Below are 20,933 nucleotides of genomic sequence, written 5' to 3'. Positions count from 1 at the left end.
TAATTCAATCCAGCAATTTGCATATCCTTTAGCAGAAGTCCACAGAGAAAATAACTGTGGCCTTTATAAAAGAACACCACAGTCCATTCTAGTTGGAACTCAGTTTTCATGATGATGGACTACCTAAAACACCGTCTAACACATGTCCTTCCACTGTGGTGAGGGAGGGGAGTCAGCAATCACTATGCCTATCATTAGCTCAGCCCGCAGGAAGCTGTAGGTTGAAATGGAGGACATGCAGGAGGTACAGAGAAGTCTGCCCTTTTGTCCAGTCCATGACAAAAATGACTATTGGAAGTCATTTGTCAGAACAAGTTGTCGGTGTGCTCAAACGTAGTTGACTGTAATAGGTAAGGCGATTCTACCGTTTCTATTTCATTTGCTCTTAACATATAAAATAGCCATCTGGTCTATTACTCTGCTTTCTGGCTTTCCATGACTCCTGCCACATGATGTACATAATCAACTAAAACATCTTAAAACCATCAAAGATCTCACAGCTTCCTTTGCAATCAATCCCAGCACTGCTTGATCCTTTAAAGACATATTTTTTCCCTTTCTAGTATTAATTCAAAGCTCCCAGTTGAAATGTATTTTTTAAAAACATAAGCCCAGGGTCGCCTAGGTGGCTCAGTGGGTTGAAGCCTCTGCCTTCGGCTCAGGTCATGATCTCAGGGTCCTGGGATCGAGCCCCGCATCAGGCTCTCTGCTAGGCAGGAAGCCTGCTTTCTGCCTCTCTGCCTACTTGTGATCTCTGTCTGTCAAATAAATAAATAAAATCTTAAAAAAAAACAAAAAAAAACCAAAAATATAAGCCCATAATTAGGTATGAGGAATGACTAATATTAGTAATAATTATATAACTTTACAAATAGTCAAGCAATGATGAACTAATCTGAGAAGATACAACTAATCTTCCTCCATGTTTGAGGCACTCTTAGATAACCTAGGATTACCAGTGATAGCAAAATTAGAGTGTACGTGGGCTCAGGTGATAAGGGAGTGGCTGGTTTTGAAGCAAGGTACACGTTTTATTTCTTATACGGTGGCCTGATTCTTAAATTAATAATTTTGATTAACATGGATAATCTGCTTTATGTCCCACTACAACCATACAAGTTGTGTGAAAAGTAAGGGATGTGTCTTTTATCTTTATTGTTGGGAGACAAAGCAGGTGTCCAAGAATTTTTCTCCTGAATAATGGTTGTTGAATGAGAGAATCAAGGAAGATGCTAGTATTTCCACTGGGTAGATAAGAAAGATGAACTTGAAAAAGACTGGCTAATATGAAGGCTCACAACAACAAATGAGAGAACACTGACTAGACAACGGATCTGCTGACATTTTCTATTACACAGGCCTAGCTTCACAACAAGATGTAGCAATATTATAATGGTTCAAAGTTACCTGTTCAACTCCAATTGTGTGAGATCCAGAAACGCCGAGCCCATAAAGTCATCCTGTAGTCCAAAATCATAGTCAAACACCTAAGAAGCCAAAGAGAAAAGGCAATTATTAGAAATAATTCTATATAAGCTTTAAATGAAAATATCTTGATTATAAAATACTGGCTATGTCACCAAAACCAATGAAACTTCTTAATGTTTTTAAAAATCACTGTTTGAAATGTTAGGGTCTTGCAAAACATACAAAGGAAACTACCTTTAACTTTGTACTTAAAATTGCTGTTTTATATCAAATGGAACTTTAAGGAAGATGAAAAACAAAATCAAATAAATATAGTAAATCACCAAAAATCTGAGGAATACAGGCTTAGAATATTTCCCCCATATTATTAGCATTCCTGAAAGGAAAACGAAGTTGGTATGAAAGTCAACAAATACGTCTTCTCTAGTGGGTTACTGGTGATGAGAATATAATTCTAATCTCTGTATTTTTCAGGTCACTGAAGATAAATTCTCTGCTATTATAGGAAAATGCTGTTTTAAATATACAAATAAGTAAAAATTGAGGTGTTGTTATTAAAGCAGTTTCTAAAGTTATATTAAGGTTAAGTCAAATTAAGTTTTTATCATCACAAGCAAGGCTAGGAAATAATATTAACATAACTACCAACAACAAATAGAAAGGAAAAGAGAGAATATACTACTTCTTCCTTCTTACAAAACTATTTATCCAGTATCTTCTCTATGCCTTTCATTTTTCTTATTCATCCTATGAGGAATAGGGTGAATAAGAAAGCAGTGCCCCTGATCTCTTGGGACGTGCATTTAGGAGCTGAGATGGTTCATTAAAACCCAAATAGATACATCCAGGTCAGTGAGGAGTGCTATGGACACACATGTCTGAGGGGGTGTGTTGGGAGCTGCTATTTTAGACTGGAAGTCCAGGAAGGCCTTTTGGAAGAAATATGCATGAAGAGCCTGGAATAATGACAAGGATTAAGCCAGTTTGGGAAAATCACTCCCAGGCAGAAGAAAGAGCAGTTGATTAGCATACTCAAGGGTTCTCCAGAAGCCAGTGTGCTTGAAGCCCACTGAGAAAGATGGAGAGGGAAAGAAGGCTGGAGAAGATGGCTGAGGGCAAGGTCACTTAGGGCCATGTGCAAAAAACTCTAAGTAAATGAGAGTTGGCTAACTTCCAACCATTGATTAATTTTCTTTACTCAGTCAACCCTTCTGCCAGTATTGATCAAGTATTAATAATGTACAAGACAATATGCTTGGCACTGTGTCAGCAGTGGTGAGCAAAGCGGACACCGTCGAGGCTTACAATTTAGTGAGGGAGACAGACGCTAAATAAGGAAGGGCACAGGGAATACGTAATTACAAATTGTGGTAAGGGTTGTAAAGAACAGAGTGTGAAAAGAATAAAAATAACAGTAGAGAGCAGGGAAAACTTTTAAGGTGGAGGAAAGACATAAAGTTGGGAGTTGTGCTTCCTGACCTTTTCTTTTTTTTTTTAAAGATTTTATTTATTTATTTGACAGACAGAGATCATAAGTAGGCAGGGAGGCAGGTAGAGAGAGAGGAGGAAACAGGCTCCATGCTGAGCAGAGAGCCTGATGTGGGGCTCGATGTGGGGCTCGATGTAGGGCTCTATCCCAGGACCCCGGGATCATGACCGGAGCCGAAGGCAGAGGCTTTAACCCACTGAGCCACCCAGGCGCCCTCTTCCCGACCTTTTCATATAGAAAGTCTTTGGAATCCATAGCCCAGCACTCCTGAACCCAAATCAGCATGACTGGCCTCAACAGTTAGAAAGTTTGAAGGAGAGGGAACAGTGTGTACAGAGCCTTGAATGATTTTTTTTTCCTCTAGAATAAGTAGAGTTTGAGTTAAGCAAACTTACTATGTAAAAAAATTGATATATAAACAGAAAGATAAACACTTTGCATTACAAAAGGATTCTTAAATTGGAAGAGCCCCAAGGGGATTTATTTAAGTGATAAGTTCCCCTAATGTCTTCTAAATTATTCAATTTACAGTCATTTGATTTACACAAACCTTTCAGGAGTACATTTGTTATAGACAGCACAGTGCTCCTATAATAAATATTCTCCTTGATCAATTGCACTTCTGAGCTCTAGTCATCAGCTCAGTGGCGTATCACATGAGTATATTACAACATCTCAGGCAAAGGACACGTCAGTGTTTGCAAGTGACTGCAGAAGGGTATTTTACAACAAAAAAATTACACTAACGATTAAATAAATTTCTCTTACACAACCTCTTCTAACCGTACCACCCTAAAGCTTAAAATCTTGGAGACCCTAGTGATAATCAATGAGACCATCTGGGCTACATCCAGACATGTGAAGTGGAGAGCTGAGAATTCAGTGACTTGACTAGAAGAGACAGCCCAGCCGAGTGATGGGCTATTCGAACTCTCTTTACTCTCATGGTGAAAGTCTTTCCCACAGCAATAATGCTAGGTGCTTACTTAAGTTCTCTTATTACTTAGCAAGGGCATACATATGGGAAAGAACGGAACCACCAGAATCCATTCATTAATGAAGTTATTAGCTATGCTACTTAGTTCTAAGCTTCATAAACTACTTGTCAGAAGGAGCATCGCTGTAGGGGGAGTTTCAGAAATACAGAGCACAGAGAAGAGATAAAATAGGGAAACATACTCCCACTGCAATAAGAACACGCACAATTAACACTGATTAATGTTTATTCAATATTTGCTATCCTGTTAGGAACTGCTATTTGTTAAACACATTGCGGAAATTTTTTTTTTCAAGATTTTATTTACTTACTAGTCAGAGAGAGATTGAGAACACAAGCAGGGGGACTGGCAGGCAGAGGGAGAAGCAGGCTCCCTGCCGCACAAGGACTCACCGCCCCCCCACAACTGATGTGGGACTCCATCCCAGGATCCTAGGATCATGACCTGAGCTGAAGGCAGACACTTAATCAACTGAGCCACCCAGGTGCCCCTGTTGCGGAGATTTAAAAATTTATGTCTTACACAACTCAGTGAACAGGGTATCGTGTCCATTTTTCAGATGAGGAATCCAAAGCTTGAAAAGTTTATGTCACTTCCTCCCAAAACTCAGCACTTACAAGAGGTCAGATTCAGATTCTATTGTGTGGGATGTTTTGTTCAGAACAGAACATATTGAAATTTAACAAATATGACTTAGCCACCCACTGCGAGTGAAGGCCTGTGAATTCATACCTAAACAGTTTTGATGGGATCCTTGCTTTCATGGAATCTCCCCTGGGAGAAGAGGAATCCTTAGGTAACATTAGATAAAAGTTGCTCTGGCTCAGTTAACAACTCTCTTCATTCTCATGCAAGTTTAGAACAACACGTGCTTCATTCTAATCAACGAATTTATTTAACATCTTGATTCCATCGTCTTCCCAGAAAAATTGCATCAGGAAGCACACCAGCTAAGATGTTTTTGGGGTATAAGTAACAGAAAACTCATCTCCCACAAATGGGACTTTGTTAGCTTGGATGACTGAAATGCCCATAGGTGCTTAAGACTTCAGCAGAGTTTTTAACTGCCAGCTCAAAAGATTAATAAATTTATTCATTCAGTTACTTGAGAAATATTTGGTCGGCATCTACAATGTGCCAAATAGTATTCTAGGCACTGAAAATATGGCAGTGAATGGGACAAAGTCTCTGATTTCTTGGGGCTTACAAATGGGGGGGATATAGACAATAAACAATTACACATTAGGTAGTAGTAAATGTCATGAAGGAAAATATCTCAGGGTATGGGAGTGATGGGAAGTGCTATTTACAGAAGATGTTTAGGAGGACAATCAGAGAGAGTAGCATTCGAATAAAGAGGCATAGTGGGAATAGGATGTGGAAAAGGGGGTACCTGGGTGGCTCAGTGGGTTAAGCCTCTGCTTTCGGCTCAGTTCATGGTCTCAGGGTCCTGGGATCGAGCCCCACATTGGGATCTCTACTCAGCAGGGAGCTTGCTTCCCCCTCTCTCTCTCTGCCTGCCTCTCTGCCTACTTGTGATCTCTCTCTCTCTGTCAAATAAATAAATACAATCTTTTTTTATTTTAAAGGATATGGAGAAGGATCTAAATCACATGGTATAACCCAAGATGTAAGATTCTACTCAAATATGTCCATAACTCATTTTCATGTCCAGGAAGCTTCAAAATAATCATTTCACTATACAAGAATAATTAAACTCTGAATTATAGGATTGACATTGTAAAACAAAGAAAATAAAATTTAACCGTGGCCACAGCAATTAGTCAACTTTAGTGGAATAAAGATGTTATGTGGCACAATTGCTGGGTGGACATAGGAAACGCTGAGTCTAAGTCTCACTCACCTATATAATGGGGATGAGGATAGTTACTTGTCAGGTATTGTGAGGCTTACATGAGATAAAGTAGGCCTGGCACCCAGCATGGTGCTTAAGAAATGGTAGTTATTATTATTATTATTATTACTAATATTATTATTATTATTATTACAATGAAGATGTGGCTACAGATCCCATCTTCCCAAGATTCAGTAGCTTCATATGTTCTTTGCCTATAAGCCAAAAGCAAGTATGGTTACACATGCTTATTTCCTTGTTTGTTTTGCTGTTGACTTTTTTGTTGTTGTTGTCTAAAATAGTTGAGATTCTTGATTCATGCATTTAGGAAGTATCATTGAACCACATAAGACAAAATGTCTAAGATAATATAAGCATCTAATTTTGGAATAATTTAGTTTGGATGCTGTTCAGTTCAGGGCTGGAAACATTTTCATTCCAATTACTTCGTTGTTCCTATTTAAAAGTCTAGAAAAGTGGCTCCCTACCCAAGCAGTGCATCAGAATAACCTACTGTGTTTCAAAAATACAAAAGATGGGACTCTACCTTCGAGGTCCTGGATCAGAGTCTTTAGGGAAGACACTTGAACACCTAGATTCTTAAAAAACAAAACAAAACAACCCAAAAAGTCCACACATAAACAGAAACAAAACAAAACACAAAACCTTTTATGGTAACTCTGATACACAGCCAGGGTTGTTGATCATTGGTATATGACATTCTTTTTTTTTTTTTAAGGTTATTTATTTATTTGACAGAGAGAGAGAGATCACAAGTAGGCAGAGGGGCAAGCAGAGAGAGAAGGGGAAGCAAGCTCCCTGCTGAGCAGAGAGCCCGATGCGGGGCTCGATCCCAGGATCCTGAGATCATGACCTGAGAGCCAAAGGCAGAGGCTTAACCCACTGAGCCACCCAGGAGCCCCAGGTATATGACATTCTTTTAGAGACCTTAAAACCTAGGGAGAAATAATTTTGCATAAGATGGTAATATGGTCTTTAACTTGAACCATGTTTAAGGACTTTTTTTTTTTGAGAAGAGAAAGCGCATGTGTGAGCGTGGGGCCAGGGGTAGTGGAGAGGGAAAGAGAGAATCTTCAAGCAGACATCCTGCTGAGCGTAGAGCCACACAAGACTTGATCTCACCACCATGAGATCATGAGCTGAGCTGAGATCAAAAGTCATATGCTTAACCAACTGAGCCACCCTGGCACTGCAAGGACTTCTTGATTTCAAATCTTAAGCTTGGATGGATATGAGTTACTGAAGGAACTGTCAATTTTGGTAAAATAACAGAAACAGTAATCTGACCCCAAAGATAATCACCTACCTAATTATCAAAAATTTTCTATTATTTAGAAAAGACTCCAATCTAATACAGATTTCTAGCCTATGATTAGGCCAAACAAGTAGCAATTTACAGAAACATTTCCCCTTTCTATTACATTTCTCTCTTCTACTGTAACTCTTGGTGTTCACTGTGTACCTTGGCAAATAGTGTCAGTGAGATGAAAATCGAGAATTTAAGTCAATCAACTGAAATGGATGACGAATTTACCCTATTCTCTAAGATGTGTGCAGGAGCATCCCTGTGGCAGGCTCCAGTGGCTCTCACCTCTGTTAACAGCATCGTATTTAGGGTGGCTAAGTTGGTTAAGCATTTGCTTTCAGCTCAGGTCATGATCCCAGGGTCCTAGAGTTGAGCCCCACGTCAGGCTCCCTGCTCAGCAGGGAGCCTGCTTCTTCCTCTGCCTCTGCCCCTCTTCTTGCTTATGGACTTTCTCTCTCTGTCAAATAAATAAAATCTTAAAAAAAAAAAAGCACTGCATTTAAACCCCCAGCCTCTACTACTACCTTATAAATATATTTCAAGTTCATGCCTATAAACTTGTTTTCACCTGCCCTTACTATAAAATCATTTGGAGTTGAAGGAATATTCTCATTAAAATTAAAATCTATATGAACTCCAACCAATTGGAAAGTATGTTATTATTTATTTTGTGTCTAGTTTTTTTAATATGGCAATTCCAAGAAAAGTCTGTTTTTTTTCTAGAATTGGTAAAAGCACAGCAACTTTAATGCAATTTCATAACCTTGGCTCAGAACTGACTTTTGTTTCCCTTGGTAATCCTTACATTGATAGAAACCAGATTACAGGGTACATATGGACTTCTTTTTCCTTTAACTGTAGATGGGAGGATTGTAGACAATATTTTTTAACCATCCAATACATGGATGCATTTTCATATCATCTGTCACTATAGAATCAGTTCGTCCCTAAGAGATCTTTCAGGCACGATTAATCTCCCAGCATGGAGGACGTGGGTATCATATCAAAATCAAGTCAGTCAATCACACAAGGCTGTGTAGAGACAATGAAAATGATGCAATGTTCATGAAATTCTAGTAACTCAAAGTATTTCTGCCCATGTATTTTGTTTAGGTCGCTGTGTGTACAAGATTAGGCAAAAAGTAGATAACATAACATAACAAACAGAAAAAAGAAGCAAAAACTTATAGATTTTTCTAAAAAGAAGTCCTATGCATTTCACAGAAAGTGAAAATCGAAGGAAAAATAGGAAAGCATATTTAAAAGCACAAAGTAGTGCATTAAAATATCATCATTTTAATGTTTGTATGTGTAGTATTTGGAAAGCCAGTGTGATTCCTACTTAATCATTTTTCTTATGTAGACATGTATAAAAGTGACAAATATTTTACAGTTCACTATTTTTTTCTGCCTAGTGGAAGCTAGGTTGTGGCTACATGATGTCATACTTTGAAAACTCCAAGTGGTAAACAAACAAAAAAACACACAACAAAACCTTTGGGGTCTCTTACCTAGCTTCTTAGTTTATAGTGCAGCGGTAGCCAAGGCCTTTGGCCAGCATGCAGTCTCACCGTCTCCATGACAGTGGGAAGATAGGCACATACACATTCTTGCTCTCTCAGACCACAACAAAAGTTTTTGCCACGATTTTTCTGTGTAGGTCAGATTTTGGCTTATTTTTGAGCCTACTAAGATATTCCTTTTCGCAGATGCATTTTGACATTTAGGTTTCCACGGAGATGAATAATCATTCTTGAGCACAAGAGTCTAGGAAGTTCATTTTGTAACCCTTTCAGAGATTGGAGAAAGACCTTTCAAAGACCTGGTTCTGTGGTAGAGTAATATTCCAGAAAAGAGAGAGATCCACAGGAAAAGTAATTAAAAATAAATCCTTTTCATTCCATGATTTTCCTTTTATAAGACCTTAAACAAGATGCCAATGGTCCAGTACAATCCTTACTACCACCTGCTTTCTTTCCTTTTTTTTTTTTTAAAGATTTTATTTATTTATTTGACAGACAGAGATCACAAGTAGGCAGAGAGGCAGGCAGAGAGAGAGGAGGGAAGCAGGCTCCACGCTGAGCAGAGGAGCCCGATGCAGGGCTTGATCCCAGGACCCTGGGATCATGACCTGAGCTGAAGGCAGAGACTCAACCCACTGAGCCACCCAGGCGCCCCTAACACCTGCTTTCTTTCCTCTCCTGTCCATCGTCCCTGTGGCTGTAGCTGCTCTAACTCATCACTTCCAAACCTCCCTGGAAATAAAATTTCCTTTACATCCCACTTGTCTTTTTTTTTTTTTTTTCCAATTCCTTTTTCATCTTCTATCTCAGTTCTTTACTATGAAGTTATTTTCTTTTTTCTCATGCACATATTTCTTTCTCTCTGGAAGTGGGGAGCAGGGAAAAAAAATCTCTGACCCAGAAGATCTCCCCTTTGGTGGGAGGAGGGTTGGCTTGAATATTCCCACATTCATAATTCTTATACCATCATACATTACATATTAAAAGATAGTTCATGAATTCTATTTAATTGATTTTCTTTAGCCAATGTCCTCTTGAGACTATTTTTATGCAAATACAGATCTATTTCCCTATGATGACTTCTAGAAACATATCAACTCTGTACCTAGGAAATTCTCTTTTCATCAATCTTATACTGTTTTGGCATGATTTTTTTTTTTTTTAAGACCAGTCAAGTGTAGTAGTGAGAAGGGGGAAAGAGCGGAATAAGGAGTTCATTCTGTAACTATGAATAATCAATTGAGATAACTCACTACCTTTGGACCAGCCAGTTCTGCTTGATTAATACTTTTTCTTTCTGTGGAAAAGAGAAACATCTGGAGGCAATATAAATGAAGAGTGGAGGGGAAGGAGGATGAGTAGAGATTGCTTAATTATATGAGATTTTTGGTTCATGTGCCAGTTGTGACAATATAGAAAAAAGGAGGAGGCGTGTGGTTATTATGGTAAAAGTAGAAAAAAGTTTAGGCACTGAATGGATAGTCAGACAAAAGGAGCCACAAAGAGTATCTGTGGAGATATGAATTAGATACAGAAAAAAGTATCTAGAGATACGGGTTAAAGAGAATTTAGATCGGGAAATAAAACAAGGTTTTACGGTTGCAATGATCTCCTTAAGCACTTCTTTTTTTTTTTTTTTTAAACTGCATCAAGTGAGAAGAAATACTTTTTCTCCCTTCGTTTTTGGTAATATAATAGAGACAGGAAATCTGCTCCCCCCCCGCTTTTACCCGTAGCCTTCTCATTTTCCAAGGAAAATATTATTTTTTGCAACCAGTTAATGGCAGAAATCCTGACAGAATTCTTGAACAGCATATTTCACGGAGACTTGTTTTAGAGAGCAATAAGTCAGTTAACTATACCAAACAGGAGAAGATAGACTTCATAATCCTCCTAAATGACCAGCAATAGAACTGTGCTGAAGAGAAATGCTCCCGAGCTTCCCCTCCCCTCGGTCTCCTCTCTGTCGCACCATCCACCAACTAGAGTTGTGCACAACAGAATTTATCTTTGGCGAAAAATCTCATGAGACAGGGAGATGATAGAAAACCACTAAACAGGGCGTCTTAGGTCACTGAATTAGCAAAAAACATAACTGGCTCACCTTGATATACAAAGGTTCCCTCAGATGTTCAACAAAAATGCAGGCTTTCTCCTCCCACACAGGATTGAGGTTCTTGTGTATTATTTTACTTCTAAAAACTTCTTTTCTTCCAATTTTAAACTTCACGTAGGGATCACTTGTCCCTGTTAAAGAGAGAGATTGATTCATGTTAGTCACAGTATTTGCTGGGAAGCAAGAGATTAGCTCATTTAAACAACAGGAAGTATTTAAAGGAATCAAAATGAAATAAAGCTTATCACATGGGAAAATAAAAGTTAAGTGTTTTTTCCCAAAATTTTCCTTAAATTTTAAAGTGACTGTAAATATTAATAATAATTATTATATCTAAGTAATAACAATAGTAATCATTATTATTGTATCTTCTTATCTTAATACAGTAACTCTGTCCGGTATTTAAAAACCTCTATTGTTGGGGCACCTGGGTGGCTCAGTGATTAAAGCCTCTGCCTTCGGCTCAGGTCATGATCTCAGGGTCCTGGGATCGAGTCCCGCATCGGGCTCTCTGCTCAGCAGGGAGCCTGCCTCCTCCTCCTGTCTCTCTCTGCCTGCCTCTCTGCCTACTTGTGATCTGTCTGTCAAATAAATTAAAAAAAAAATCTTAAAAAAAAAAGAAAAAAAACCCTCTATTGCATATTGCATATGTAAGTTTAATTCATATTATGAATGATAGAGATTAATCTGACATTTCTCTTGGTATCATCCAGTCAACTATAAAAAGATGATCCATGATCTTGGCTGACTTCACTAGTTTCAGACTTACAAAGGCTGCTCAAAGCTCAGGCCAGTCTGATGGGCTTAAGGAAAAGTGAGTCTCAGATTGGGCTTTCATTTCATCCTTGGTCCCATATTCTCTCTAGCTGAGAAGTTGCAATTTTAGAACTCGAGGAAAGGATGGAGGTCTCAGAGGAAGGCATGAGGGGAAGGGGACAACTGTTTACTAAGTAATCTGCAAACTTCATATTATCCCCTCACACCTCCCAAGCTCATTATGATGATAAAGCAAATCAGAGCTGTCAAGTAAGTTGCTCACGATACACAGCTCACAGGAGATGCAGTTCAAATGCCAACCAAGCTTGTCTGACTCTAATATCTGTGCTTTTTCTACCGCACCTGCAAGGGGGAAGGGCTTTGACATACTTCCATAGATACCACATCATTTCTCCTTGTGTCTGATGAATGAGGCCAATTGATCTAATGAGTGCATGCTATTATTAAGGATTCCTAGAGAAGGTGAATCAGAGACATCCCCAAGTAAGTCATCCCAGTGTGATAACCTTCCTCCCCAGGAAATAATTCTTTATACAACACCTGACTCCCTTATAATAAGATTTTGTTGGGGTGCCTAGGTGGTTCAGTTGGTTAAGCATCTACTTTCAGCTCAGGTCATGATCCCAGGGTCCTAGGATCTAGCCCTGCATCGGGCTTCTGGCTCAGTGGGGAGCCTGCTTGTCCCTCTGCCCCCGCAACGCATGCTGTCTCTCTCTCTCATAAATATACAAAATCTTTAAAAAAGATTTTGTTTAATTCTTTTTTTGTTGTCTAAACTGAAGCTATAGATGATAACTACGGTCAGTATGAGTTAAAGAAGAATGTGAGTGGAGGTCTATAAACTGTAAAGCATGATATAAATGTTAGGCATTACAACTACGACGCTGATATCCTTAAGCTCTCTATTCATATCACTTCTCAATAATCCACTCACTGTCCTGACACATAGATATCGATGCAACATACAAGGACTGCCATATAGGATCTTGTTTTTCTTATTTAATCTTTTGGGGGCTCTGTTGAAACCCTCCACACTTATGAAGTAAACATAATACCTTGCTCTTTGTATGGCTACGTCTGGGTATATTAAAATAATGATGCCAGTTTCTCATTGCGAAACTCCCACCTTGAAAGTTTGATTTTATCATCATGGTACAAACTTTAAAATTTTTATAAATATAAATATAGGCTATTATATGGTTGTCCATTATAATGAATGCATTCTTTTGGGGCCTCAATGCAATGGAAATGTTAAAAATTGCTCTTTTTAACACAGTGGTTCCCAGCTATGGGCTGAGGACCCTGTGCACTGAGGGTTTTATAGCACAAATCTGGAGGTTATTAAAATCCATGTACCTATTTGAAATTTCTCAGTCATGTCCCAGATCAAGTTTTCTCTTTGATTCTGAAATTCATCTATGTAACTATTACCAACGGCTAAAATGTAATCTCCATAATATCAGAGCCATTTGGATCATCTTTTTAAAAAATCTCCAGCATTTAGTACAGAATCAGACGTACTGTTGGTCCTCAATAAACATGTGGTGAATAATTGGATACATTAATGACTTAATTAGCGTGGGTGGCAGACCTCTGTTCCTGCTGACTCTTGTTCCCCCCACGTGGATATCTATAGACATTCCAGCGTCCACAATGTCCAGAACTTAAGTTTCAATCCTCTCTCTTGCTAAGCCTGCTCCTCCCTTTGGCTTTGTCAGGTCAGTCAATGAATGACTTCAACGTCTGACAGTTCCTCAAGCATGACACCTGGAAAGTGCTCTCAAAACCTTCTTCTTCTCCATGCGTTGCACCCAGGACACCATTAAGTCTGATAAATTCCGAAATACACCTTATCCATCTTCTCTGTCTCCAACCTAGTTAAGCCTCCATGATTTCTTTGCCGTTCTACTCTAATTATAGCCTCCTAATTGGGCTCTCCACATCTTCTGTGTCCTCCTCCATTAATTCACTATATGGCAGACAGACTGACCTTTTAAAAATGCAAATTTAATCTTCCCCCTTCTTTGCTTAACACATCTCAACAGCTTTCAACTACATCTACAGGAAAATTCAAACCGTGTAACATGGTAAAAAGGACCTGTCATTTCTCCAACGCCAGGTTTGGCCCCTTGGCATGTTCCAGCTAGCCTGTTACTGAAAGTTATTTTCCGCTTCCAGTTTTTGCACATTCTAGCTGGACTCTCTGCTTGAAAAGTCCCTCCCTCCCATTCTCTTCCCCTTTTGCCTGGCTGACATTTTATTATCCTTCTGGTCTTAGTTTAAATATAATTTGCTCAGGGATGCCCTTCTTAACCTCCCAATTTGAATTAGGTCTCATCATTACTTTCTCTTGGCATTTGCTCTCTGCTTAGTACCACTAATCATCATGTTACTTACAGGTTGATTTGTATTCTGCCTGTTTATTGTGTGAATTTCCCCACTGGCTATGACCCCCATTAAGGCCAAGTGTCTGGAGTGGAGGAGGCACTCGGAAAGTATTTGCTTAATAGATGAGTCAATGAACGACTACAGAGTTTATAGTGTACGGAGTACTGTTAAATGCATCCTCTGAGATATTGATAAGGGCATACCTGATCAACCTATATCGAAGGTGAGAAAAAAATCTGAGATTCAGTGTGACTTGCTGCAAATCACATGACAAATAAACCAGGAAAGTAACAGGATAGAAGCAAACTTAGACTTTCAGAATCCAGATGCAGTGTTCCTTCTATTTAGCTTTTAGGAAGCCCAAACATCCATATTTTCCAACTTTTCCTCTAAAATACCATCAGAGAATTATCATGGAAAGATGTTGAATAATCAGTAAATACTGTAAATAATACTAGTATGAACAAGTAGCCTCCTTTGGTCTCTAGAACACTCACACTCATTATTTTTCTAACCACCTTATGTCTCTGTGAGTCTCCTATTGTCTCCATTTTATAGATGTGGAAACCAGGACAGGTGCTTATTCTAAGTCAGATGAGAATTCACATCTGGAGACAAGTCCGGTTAGTGCTTTTTCTGTCACGTCATCATGGAGCACTTGTTTCGGGATGCAACAATGCTCAATTTCTGTTATTCAAAAAGAATAACTCTTTACAAGAAAAGTGATGTCAAGAAACTTGGCCTTGTGTCTCTAAATAGTGTTTCACTCCATTTGGTTTAGCTATTCTGTAAAAGGACAAAACTTCTAGTAATTCAGCACAGAAGCCCATACACACAAACGCAAATTCTTTTGAGAGGCAGTCTGGCTCTTTCTTGCTCCTTCCCAGAAATATTTTCTTCACCTACTCTATAAGCGAACTGTCAAAATTCCCTCTGAGTTAGATATACCCAGGTCCCAGAATCCTGCTGGGTGGTTCTAAGGGCTCAATGATAGACCTTAAATCACAAAAAGAAATCTAGATCACTCGAGCTAACACGTGCTGAGCTCTTACTACATCATATAACATACCACCACCTAACAAGCCTGAGAGATGACTTCTGGTGCTATCTTGAGGTGATGGTTGCAGAAACTACAGCAACAGGTGAGCAAGTTTTCCAAAGTCACACAGCGAGGATGTTGGGGCTTAAATTAATCGCTACACTAGGTGCCCTCTCTCTCGAAAAAAAAGAAAAGAACAGAAAAGGAAAAAACAAAGAAAAGAGAAAAGATGCACTCAAGAAAAATAAGCCCCATGGTCAAAGAAGCCTGGAAAATGCTGCATGTCATAACCCTTCTTGGACAATCATGGTGCACACTCACTTATTTAAAGGCGATGAAAAATGAACCTATTTAATTCATGGGTTAGTGCTGCTTTGTTGCAATCCTGCATTCAACCACAAGATGGCACTAGCACTTATCAAATTGTTGTGAGGTCTGTGGTTCTGTTCAAAACGAGGGCCTCTCTACTACACACACACTTTGTGGTTTTCAAGCATTTTTTAAGCCACCCGTGCTTTGCTGTTATTAGCTGAGCCAGGATGCTCATTAAAACATTTTCTATGACACTAATGAAATGAAAACAGGCCAACTAAGTATGGGAGAAGAAAGTAAGATGTGTTAGCCCTAAAATAAAATTCTGGTTTTATTGTTATTAACGTCATATTCAAGAGCAAACTTCTTCACAGGTGCACTTTATCGGTGTTACCTTCAGAATTTATTTTTCAACATTAATCCTCTTATTTTATAATTATAAATTTTATGCTTTAAAAATTGAAGAGTATTCTAGATCTAGGGATTAGTAATTGTTTCTGAACCTTAGGATCAAATTGTTTCAAAAAGACGATTTAGATGGCATGTAAGATATTTCCTCAGGTAGTAAAGGAACACAGTGCGATACTTTTTTTTTTTTTTTGGAGTCAGGTCCCTGATGAGCACTTCAACCAACGTACTACTCTGTGCTGGTTTAGCCTTTAGTGTAATTTAGGTTGAACACAGAAAATTTTGAATGGGTCCACTTTTGTATGCAATAAACACAGTTTTCACAAGATGGCAGCCTCTCTTTCCTTAAAAACAGTATTTAAGCTATTTCAGTGTAAATAAGGGGTTTCTCTCCTTAGAAAAAATGAGCCTCCTGGTTAACAAGTTTAAATCAATCTTATCCCAAACCTAGTATGTAAAGAAACAGAAACCACTACTCCTGTTTTGGGAACCTCTAGACAGTCGATAATGCTACCTCCTAGTCAAAAACAATGCCAAATTGAAACTTGGTCTCCTATTGGAAGTAGGGAAAGAAAAGGAAGGGGGGAGGAAGAGAAGAGCAAAACAGGACAATAGAGAAAGGTAAATGTAAATATTGAGTGTAGACCATTAAAAATAATTTAAATTTACTTTGGACCTTCCTGAAGGTACTAGTTTTTCTACAAATATTTTAAGCTGGCCATCTTTCCTGTCCAAATGCAACAAAGTAAGTGTGTATTGTATAACAATGTCCTTCACCCTTGAAAGATGTCTGTAAAAGTAATCTTTAAAGCATACTCAGAGCAATAGGTTATGTCTTTGTGTACATTTATTAACGATTTAAAAATCTACAAAGTAGAGATCTTATTTATGTATTAAAATTATCTCCCTAGGCTCTCCCATTCCTTCATTTTCTGTTGGAGATTTGGAATGCCCTACAATTGATATACTATATAGGGCAAAATAAATAAAAATATTAAAATTCAAGTGTGTGAGGTTTCTAACAGCATATGGCATACTACAATAAAATAAGGATAAACTAACGTTTTTTTCATAATGAGTACTATGAATATTCCAATGAATCTGAAATTTATGGCTAATGAAATTACATGATATGGGACATACATGAATTAAAAATAATACTGTGATGCAACACAGCACAGGGCTGAACTAGTAAATTTCTTCCTTTGAAGCATAGAAGGTGCTTCCAGACAGGCTATAGGCAGAAGGCATATGTGACAGGAATAGGCTATTGATTTATATGAGTAATATTTTGGCTTGTTTTTCTCTGGTAAATGCAGAGCTCAGGGTATGTGAGAAAAACTCTACATTCATATTTGGGATAAATACAGCTTGCTCAATTCCCTCTCATATATGGCATAAATTACAGAGGGTATCTTCATACGATTTCCTGATAATGTCTCGGAGTATAGGTAGACTAAAATATGGAAGGGCAGTGCTCATTACATTTTTCCCCACACTGCTTTAGATAAATATACTTTAATTTTTAATATAAATTATATAAATATAAATTATATATTAATTTGTGATAACCACAATAGAGGAGTGTCCTGGACGTCATTTTTTTCTAAGGGCTTTTCTTCCTCTGCCTCTGGAAGCTCCATCTCTGACCAGTAATTAAGGCACTGGCTAGATACAATAGATATTCTTCACCATTCACAATTTCTTTTGTCCCCCAGAGGGAAACAGTTTTCCCTGGAATTGTGCTAGAATATATTATTATGTTTATTCAGCCAGCAAAACTCCCTAAAAACTCAAATAGAAGGAAATTTTTAAAAATTTAAGTACTTTAACTTTCTTATTTAAAAAATCAGAATGTTAAAAAATTATACCCTTAAGTTTCTATGCTCTTCTCAATCTTTTTTCATCTGGTTATCCCAATACTTCTCTGAAATTGTTTCCTTGATTGTCACCCATAACTTTAACCACCAAGTCCAATGGGCTTTTCTTAGTCTTCAGCCCCTTCTATCTGTGGGTCACATTGAATGTAGTTAACTCCACTGACTGGAATTTCTCTCCTCCCTTCCTCTCCCCTTCCTTTCTTTCCGATTCTATGACTCCACTTGGATTAATCCTATCTTGAAAAGAATATCCACCACAGTCAGTTTTGCTTTTTGTAGGCAGTGTGGTCTTAGCAAGGTCACTTAAACTCTCTTGTCTATAGTTTTTTGATCTTTAAAGTGAGAGAATTTCCCAAATTTCTCTGAGGAGAGTAAAGCATCTCTAACGAGATTTCACTTACATGCCACTGACAGAGAACAAACCGTTTCACATAAATGAATTTTTCAGTACACTAAAAATCACCATGTCAAATACCAAGACCTGTTTAATTAATATTGAATAAAGTATTCCTAAAATTTATTGTTTTTCTCCTTTTTAGGTAAATAATGAATGTGACTTAAAGAAATGGTTCAGTGCCTCATACATTGATTATATATGTCTAGGAAATTATCACTAAGGTTCCAGGAAAACTAAGTTAAATCTTCTGTAGAAAACTGATGAAACTTGGCAGAAATCTTTCAATTTCTGGAACTCCCAAGGGAATGCTGCTAAAAGTCAGAAGATATCTCACAGAGAGATATATATCACAGAAAGACCCCCCCACAAGCATTTCCATAATCTCTAATATATTCTATATATTCTTAGTTTGCTCTATTCCTTTCAATTTAGAGTTGTTATAAATTCAGTATGAACGACAGTAATATTTCTATTACATGTGCCAGTGACTAAAAAGTGGTTCTTAAAATATAACAAGTTAAAAGTGACTTGAGGTGTAAGGAGCCTTAATTCCTGGATCACTGTGTGGAGGGGAGCCATCTGCCAGCCAGAGGCACGTGCCTTGGACTATTGTGTGGATGAGGAATAAGCTTCTATTACATTTGAGCCATTAAATATCTCAAAGACGTGTTCATAGCAGCAGCTCAGCCTACCTTAACCAACACAGATGTCTGCATCTTGTGAATTTTAATTATTACAATTTGACTTACAACCACAGTTTAACCTGTCCCACTGCAGAAATGCACCTAAACGCTCTGGTTCTAATTCTTAAAATAGCTCTTGAAATTATCTCTGCCGGTATTGCCTCACCATTCTTTATCTATATCATTCTTAGAGACTTCTCCCTGGTCTCCCTGCTTCCCTTCAAATCTCTTCCCCAAGTACTGCCAGAGGTCTCTTTGTCATGTACAAATCAGGCTCTTGATTCATTCAAAACTGTTTCACTCCATCTTTCCCACCCACAAGCATTGCTGTAGGCAACCCAGGCCCCAGAACTCATGCTCAGGGTCAGTTCTCAAGGCTTCTCTTGTCCAGGGAATTTTGCATAGACGGGGTATATTTTTATTATTTTATACTCTTACCACAGGGCCTTCTGATCCTAAGTTGGCTTCTCTGTCAGATTGAAGCCTAACGTCCATTTCTTTCATTTTTGTTTTAGTAATGGAGCTTCTGTGAGTTTAGCAGCACATGTGATCCCCTCAATAGAGAATTTCTTATCCTCCAAGCAACAGGAGTGGCCACAGGATAAGTCCTTGCTGGTAAATGGGAGCAGAAGTGACATAACAAAACTTCTGGATCTTCTGGTGAAAGGCAAAACAGTTGCTTTGAATCAGAAGAGGAAGTATGAGGGATGCAGGCAAAGACCCTTCACCAGCCTGTGATCTCTCCTTTTTGGATTCAATATGGGACCACCCATCTTTTTGAAGCCACTGTACCCATGGATCTCGTTTTACCAGAAGTTTGGCTTGCACTCTCAGACACCTTTCCAAATAGAGTTTGCTTCTTGAGGAAAATGTTTCTTATTAGAATGATTTATTTGACTTTGTACAGCTAATCCATCTTATTTGAGTTCTCTTCGATCCATTTCATAATATCAGGTGATATGAACTCACATTTCCCACAGCCTGGCCATTCCCGAGATGGGGACTTCTCACTTACAGAACTGGAAGGTAAAATCCAGTCCAGAAAAGAACAAAGGTCAAGGTGGGAAGGAGCAAACTTACCTGAATACTTACAAGGTGCCTGGGGATTTTCAACAATATTTCATATAGTTATAACTATAGCCCTGTGAGGTGAGATAAACCAGCACACAGGAGGCTTCCAAAAGATGGTTGCTGAATATATTAATAAATTGATATTCTTAGTAATTTACAGATGAGTAAACTGTTCAGAGAGGTTAGGCTGCTTGACCTGATTATGGAATCTATTTGATTCTAGATTCCAAATGTACTCCACTATACCATGATGTCTACCTACCATAAGATTTTCCAACCAACTGACATGTCCCTATCTCAAGCTATCATTTTTGACCTCCATCCTTCCATATGGTGACCCCCTTCAGAGACTGGATTCTATACTAGGAAGCCATAGAGCTGACTGAACTTGGCAATCTTTAATTCTGAAACATAATCATAGCAGAGTAGTAGTTAGACAAACATGGGTGAATGTGACTGGGGAGCTGGTTCATTTAGTGTCATTTGCCTTCATCTGACAGAAAATCTCATGAGAGCAAGAATTCTTGGGTATCCCAGAACCTACCATGAACCTACCAGGTTCTCAACTGATCAATAAATATTTGTTGACTTGTATGAATAACATACATTACCATTAATATACTGGCTTTGCTAAGGGAATTACTCAGATGCCTAAAACTGGGGTTCTCTGCAAAGAAGGAAATTGTTCAATGGTACTCCACAGAAAAATCTAATTAAAAAGCATAAAATTACTTAATGCATTTTGAAGGGGATGAAAGCTTATTTTCACTCCCATCTACAACAGAGGTAGTTCGGTGCCACATAGGGTGGTGGTAGAAAGCTTGACCTCCAAGTTAGAAAGCCTGGGTTCTAATGTCAGCTCCAGTACTTACTAGCTGTATAAATTGCAAAAAGTCACTTAACTCAGAGGAAAATGAAGATGGTATTAAAACCTCATGAAGGTCATTTTGAGAGTTTAATTACTTAATTTGTATTAGGTACTTAGCACAGTTACTGGTACAAACTAAACATTCAATAACACTTAGCCATTATTCTTAATCTTATCCAACACGGAGACAAAGTAATATAATTACATCACAACTTGAAAACCTGAAGATAACAAAACCGAAATAAAGAACTACAAACATATTAAAAATGGGTATCACATCTCTGACTTCCCATGCTGAATGATTCATTTCAGTTGAGATAAGAGTTACAACTTAGCTACTTTCCTTAATCATTTAAGAACACATAAACACATAG

The 20,933-nt window shown here is 38.2% G+C and overlaps 1 protein-coding gene across 9 annotated transcripts in view; it reads right to left on the bottom strand.

The window, feature by feature from the left end:
- Positions 1-20,933, bottom strand: part of MCTP1 (multiple C2 and transmembrane domain containing 1) — a 519,900-nt gene that overhangs the window by 233,325 nt on the left and 265,642 nt on the right. For all 9 annotated transcript variants that reach the window (XR_004381302.1, XM_032846299.1, XM_032846346.1 and 6 more), the window contains exons 3-4: positions 10,725-10,867; positions 1,408-1,487 (exon numbers count right to left, since the gene is read on the bottom strand). Coding sequence is in view for 8 of the 9 variants with exons in the window: in XM_032846299.1 (XP_032702190.1) it covers positions 1,408-1,487; positions 10,725-10,867 (223 nt within the window). In the remaining variant the exon portion in view is untranslated. The remainder of the gene's footprint in view (positions 1-1,407; positions 1,488-10,724; positions 10,868-20,933) is intronic.

Source organism: Lontra canadensis, unplaced genomic scaffold (assembly GCF_010015895.1).
Source record: "Lontra canadensis isolate GAN:19392208 unplaced genomic scaffold, GSC_riverotter_1.0 scaffold4, whole genome shotgun sequence".
NCBI lineage: Eukaryota > Metazoa > Chordata > Mammalia > Carnivora > Mustelidae > Lontra > Lontra canadensis.
Note: the sequence above shows the minus strand (reverse complement) of the source record. Positions and strands in the feature narration are given on the sequence as shown.